This window comes from Protobothrops mucrosquamatus, unplaced genomic scaffold (assembly GCF_001527695.2).
Source record: "Protobothrops mucrosquamatus isolate PMUCROS unplaced genomic scaffold, P.Mucros_1.0 scaffold_77, whole genome shotgun sequence".
NCBI classification, from domain to species: domain Eukaryota; kingdom Metazoa; phylum Chordata; class Lepidosauria; order Squamata; family Viperidae; genus Protobothrops; species Protobothrops mucrosquamatus.
Genome location: NW_015386153.1, coordinates 514,114 through 520,581, shown reverse-complemented (window position 1 = coordinate 520,581; position 6,468 = coordinate 514,114). Strand labels below are relative to the sequence as shown.

The 6,468-nt window shown below is 37.1% G+C and overlaps 1 protein-coding gene across 1 annotated transcript in view; it reads right to left on the bottom strand.

Annotated features, from left to right (window-relative positions):
• Positions 1-6,468, bottom strand: part of PDIA5 (protein disulfide isomerase family A member 5) — a 285,081-nt gene that overhangs the window by 43,738 nt on the left and 234,875 nt on the right. Inside the window, exons 13-14 of the mRNA XM_015813977.1 lie at positions 1,797-1,867; positions 398-561 (exon numbers count right to left, since the gene is read on the bottom strand). Coding sequence (XP_015669463.1) covers positions 398-561; positions 1,797-1,867 — 235 coding nt within the window. The remainder of the gene's footprint in view (positions 1-397; positions 562-1,796; positions 1,868-6,468) is intronic.

The following is a 6,468-nucleotide window of genomic DNA, read 5'->3' as shown; positions in this document are numbered from 1 at the left end:
AAAATCTGCATGCCCCACCCAAACTCTAGGAGTCATTAGCCCCATCACCTGGGAAGCAGGATATGATAATAGGATTAAACCACAGATATCAAGGCCTAGAAAAACACTCAGAAATAGCCTCAAAGTTCATGCCACAGGAACAGGAAACTATTCCAAACAGGGCTAGAGGGGGTATAAAAACCTTCTACCCATGTGCTCAATCTCTTTCTTCTCCTCTGCTCCTTCTTGCAAGGACCATCTTTCTGCTTCAATAAACTGTAACCTTCTTCCCAAAGCAGTCGCCATGTTTGCTTATTTATCCCCGGCTTGGATGAACCAGGATGAAGACTTACTTCTATCAATAGTAACTAGGAACAACTTGATTATTTCCAAATATTTCATTGTTGAGATCACTTACTTTAGCACCCATTCCACAATTTTACTCTTTGTACGGAGGTGAGGCAAGGTGTATTTCTCTTCTCCATCCTGAAAGAACTTGAGGGTTGGAAATCCTGATATGTGAAATTTTTCTGCAACAGCTTTGCTGACAGTTGCATCTACTGCTGCCAAAACACCTGGGTTCTGCAATATAAAGCAATGCCTGTAACAGTGTATCCTAAGTTGTGAACAATGCACATAAATGGAGACTCTGAATTTACAGAGTAGTTATCTACAATTTACAATAACTTTAGAAAGACAATACAAATGCTTTGGATCCTTTCATCATCACCAACTCTGGAGAGTTTTACAAGTTTTGTTATGACAAACACATTATCTACTCAAGGATAATCCTTCTGAAAACCATTAACCAAACATTTGTTTAATTACAGTATTTAATTTAATGCTGTAAAGGGAAGAGAAAAAATAGTACTAAGAAATAAGCATTAAGCTGGTGAATAGTTCACAGCTAATAGTAGTGATCAAGCCTGAAGAACTTGTATAATGATGGGTCCTTGGGCTTTGGTTAAAGTAATTATACATACATATGCTTACATAAATGCCATTTGAAGAGAAGACCTTTCCTGGTGGTCTTTTCCAGAATTGCAAAATTTATCACAGATCTTATGAAGCTTTAAAATCAATTAATCAAGTCAAGAGAAATTTAAAAAAATAATAAAATAATCCAATTTAACAGTAATAAAATGTAGCTAAAATACAATAAACAGCACTCAGTAAGAAACTATGCATCATATATAATGTGGAATAAGCTCTACACATGCTTGGATTGACAAATGCACAAGGGAGTTGTCTCAAATATTGAAATCCCCAAGTCTATCCACTTTCTGTCTCAAGCCCTTGAACCATTAGAGAAAGAGAGGTTTAAGATAACATGAAAAAGGTATTAAGTGCCTAAGTGAAGATCTGTTCCTACTTAAGGCATGACTAATCAGCATAATTGATCTTCTAGGTACACATACATTAAAATGAAAACTTAAATGCTTAAAGTGGGAAGGTTCTTATTAGCACACCTGTAAATGGCAAAAATCCAAGCCATTGTTTTCTTAATATTTTTACATTAAACATGAAATTTGTAATTAATAGAGGAAACAAAGAAGTCTGGTACATTTGAGGTTTCTCATATTATGCACAACAGAAGGTTCAATGGCTGAATATAACATTTTTTTTCTGTTTGTGTTTAAACACACAATGTTCTTCCTAATAATTTTGGCATAACTCATGCATTACCAATGAGATTATACTTTGAAACTATCTTTTTTGCAAACCCTTGGGAAGATGAAATAATTGCAACAAGAACATTTTTATTATTTCAGTTACTTATTATGGATCATTTGAAAATGGAAAGGAAATTAGCTTACATTACTGTCTGCATGGAGTATCTCTGCGGCTTTCTCATATTCTGGCTTCATTTTCTTACAATGTCCACACCCTGACAAAGAAAAGTTTAGAAGGTTGGTGGGTTTTTTTTTTTTTTTTAGCAAAAAGTATTGGCCTGCTACATTTCACCAAAATCAGAGTTTCCAAAGATAGCTGCTTTAATCTATAGGGTTAAAAATTGCCAACATATTTTAAGATGTTTGCGTCAATTCCTGTATAAACATACTATATAATGGATTTGTTTTATTTGTCCTCTAGACTGAAACATTTAAATTAGTATTATGATGCCACATAAAAGCTTTTCTATTTAACTGGAAAGCTTTTGCTTTGCTTAAAAATGAAATTTACCATGTTTCTCTGAGAATGGATATCTGACTAGCAGCACCATAATCCTCCAATTTGCAAGTATCTGAAAACTGTATTTCAAATAAAGGCAGACAATTAAATATGTTATTTATCTCTATTATTGCTTAAAAATTGGTAATGGACTTTTGCATTTTGTCTATAAGGCATTCTATTCATGATAGTTCATATCACTTGAAGACAGGACAGTAAAGGCTAAAGCAGAAAGAAAGAACACCATTCTTAGGACATTCACTGAATTCATGGCTGTCAATGAAATTTGTAACAGGAGTTCCAGTTGAATCTATGAAACCAGCGATCCCCAACCTTTGCGGCTTGGCTGGAGGGGTAGAGGAAAAATGGGCCACATGAGCAGCAGGTTGGGATGCATTCGCAGGCACAACTCAACTTGCACAAGGGGTGGGCTAATGCACACATGCAAGCACATGCAGCTCAACTACCTATAGTTGAGCTGTGTATGCATGCATGTGCGTATGTTGTCCCCGTCTGACACACACACCCAAACAGCCAGCCGAGGGTTAAATAACTTCTCCACACTCCACGCCACAGATAAGAAAACTTGGCAGCAGCTCCGTATCTGCCTGCCAAGAAGTTTTACTCAGAGAACACAGAAACAAAAAACAATACACACAGTTTGAAATTCAATCCACAGCAAACTACTTCGCCAGAGATTTAGCTTTGTCCGTCACAGAGTCCAAATGGCCACCACCTCTCTTTTATAGCCTGTGGGGTGTGGTCCAGTGACTCAGCTTAATCTCTGGCACGTCTCCTTTTCTGCGCACGCTTGTCGCACCTATGCTGGCGTGGATCCAGCCACAATGTATCTTCATCACTATCCGAAACACCTGGCTCCTGGCCAATCTCAGAAACACCTGGCTCCTCTCAATCTCTTTTCCGTCAATCTCTTCTCCGTCGGGAGACACCTGAGGCATTGCCAGAGAGGAGGGTCCTGGAGAGGGAGGCCTGGCCATCTCCTCTCCTTCATGTTCGGAGCCTTCTCCCTCCGATAAGAGGGGCGCACAAGACGGAGCCACAAAAGCGTGCCAGCCCATCACTTGCATGAGTAAAGCTATGCGCACATGTGTGCTAGCCTGCCACTCTTGCACACATGTGTGCATAGCTTGACTCATGCAAGTGGTGGGATGGCAAATAGGCCACAGCCCAGTAATGGGCCAAACTAGGTTTAAGAGTTAGAACCGAAAGACAGATGCTACAGCAGGCAGATACATCTTTACATTAGAGAGTTTACAGTATTCCTCTGAGACTCACTTGGATGCACATGAAATGGCTACCTTTCAGCCCAGGGAACTGTATATCAGTGCTGTGATTCAGTGAAAAGTAGGTGGTTGTTCGTTCTATTTAGTGCTCCTTGTTTTTTACATGCCTTTTGCTGGCTCCTATTATCTTCTTTGTCCTACAGGGTAAATGCACTAAACAAGAATCTCCTCTCACTTCACAGAGAAATGGTCCACAGCCTTTTGGTTCTGACAAATTCTACAGAGCATTTTTATACACATATTCACCCATCAAATGTATTTCAAGACCCTTGAGGAATACGTGAAAAGAGAGTAGAAAGGGAACTGTATTATCCTAAGTCATTCTTCTCAGTTCACTTCAGTAATATCAGAAGACTTTTTCTTGACCAGTTGGTCTGTCTGCCTGTTTTTCAATCAACTGCATTAGGGAAAGTGGTTGCTTCGCATATCATAGTAAGCAATATCTGTTTCTACATAATTGTGAGCTGGTCTCTGGTGTAGACAAATTGGGGGAAAATTGTGAGGGAGATTTCTCCTACAAGTCCACATTCACTATTTTTTAAAGAAATTGTTTAATGTAACATTCAGTTTGAAAACGACATTTGAAATGGTTATTTTGTAAATTTGTAGTTGATGATTCTTGCTTGGAGACTAATAGTTGCCAATGGATTCCAGAAAACATTGGTGCTGTGTTACTTTGTGAAATGAGGAAATGTCCCAGGTAGCTGATTTGATTATTCCCGAACAAGTTCTCTAGCCATATGGAACAACTTGCCTTCCAATGTCGAGTTGGCCTTCTCTCTGCTTTAATCTTCCAAAAGGTAGTAAAGATACTGATTTATGCAAGGGACTGCTACACTGGGGCTGCTAACTCTCATGTCTCGTTTATACTTGTGTGAATGTTCTGTTTTACTGTTGAATTGTTACTGACAGTTGATTTTGGAATTCATGTAACTATGAGGTGTCCAGAGCCCTTGACTGGGAAAACATACAAATTTCAGTAAATAAATAAATAGTGCCGAGCCCATCGGCTCCTTGAAATACACCTCAGATGAGGGCAGTGAAGCACATCAGAAGATGATTAGAAAACAGGTGGAGAAAAACTCCTCTTGAATCTGATTATATCTTAGTAATGATTTCTACAGTATATCAAGCTTATTCTATAGCAGTTATGGAAGTGAAGAAATATTTTTTATCCTCCACCACTTCAGCCCCTTAGCTTCTTCCAATAGTTTTCCAAAGCAATATGCTTTATTAAATAACAAAAAAAGAAATTTAAAACAGTCAAATGTAAAACTCTCCATATATCCTACCTCCTTTCTCCACAAATTGGGCAATTTCTTCTTTTCCTCAGAATAATTTTTAAATACTTCAGTTTAATATCCTCTTCAAAAATATTTATATGTAAATATATTCACGGGTGAAATATTTGACAATGTTTCTTCTGATAAAGCATCAGAGATAATAGGATACGATTCTTTTAAACTACAGTGTTTTGGTTCTCTAAATTTTACTCCCCATTAGCTATTTTGGTCTTGATTATATGGAGTTATTGTCCTTATTAGTGTCTCTTTCTGCTTGTTCTATTTATTTATTTGTTAGTTTTATTCCCTTTATTCCCTGTTAGTTTTATTCTCTTTTTACCAGAGTTACCCAGAGTGTTTACCATAGCTAATGCTGGATGTGACCCTGGGTCTCCCCAGTCACAATTCAACACTTTATCCACTATACCTCTGCTCTCTTCACACGCAGGAAAATGCAGTTGTCTTTGACAGCACACATTTTATAAAGTACTCTGAAACACATATCTGAATTTAATTTAATCACACAGCCAAAGGAAAAATGCAATAAAAATGAGTCCTTTTACATTGGAACTGATTTCCATGCTCTCTGCAACAGATCTGTGCTTCTTTAGACTGCACTTACATAACTTACTTCTGAGTTTGTAAGTGGGGAGTAAACAAGCATATTTCATTAAAGTTATGGAAGTGTTATATCAGTATTTTCAGCTCCATTTTTTTCTTTCATGCTTAATAACTGGAATTACGTACATCTGAGCATCTATCAAGATTTGAGAAAACTTGTTCCTTGAAGGCAATCTTTCAAGGAAGTCATTTTTCAAACTTTTACTCTTGCCATACACCTTGTGGATAAAAAAAAATCCTCATCTGTTTTTACTTGTAATTATTGTTGGGGCTTTTTGAAAATGAGAATATATTCATGTATGTCACCATCTTTCCTGGAACCACAAGCAAGCTATCACACAACAGAATGAAACAAGCATCTGTTCCATAATTTTAGGGAACATGTAGCCAGCCATTACTCTAGTGTTTGTATGTCAGAGTAGACAAAAGAACAAAGCAAAGCAGAACAGATTGCACCATCAAGTACTCACCAGATTTAGTTATTCATTTATTTATTGCATTTTCAGAACTGCCTGCCTCTGTTTCAATTCTGGATGCCATACAATATGAAACAACAATAATAAAATAATGCAGAAACCATATGAAACAAACAATTGTAAGTGGAGTATAATTACTACCCAAACAAACATCCTACTTGGGGTCCACAAATGACACTACTTCAAGTTATTGGGGAGGGGAGCCAGGTTTTATTTACTTTGAATTAATTACCAAATTTAGACAAGTGATGATTCTGGATGGTTTACAGATTTAAGGGCTCATTTAAATAGGGTTAGTGTGAGGGCCATATGACTTCCTTTTCTATAATTCTACTTACATCAATACATTTATCATTCTGCTTACAGCCTATGGAAACACGCGTACACACACACACACACACTGTTCTGGCTAGACATGATTAGTTTATGGAATGTAAGAGGGTTTTTTTTTTCTTCAACTAAGAAGATATAAACAATATTGGCCTCGGTGATCAAATGTAATAAATGAATATGAACTAGATTATTTTCATTAAGTCTTTCCTTCATTCCTTCAATGATGAACAGGGGGAAAACAATTTTGATACAAAGCTGTTCCCTATTTGGATACTTTATGCATATTTCCTAGAATCTTTC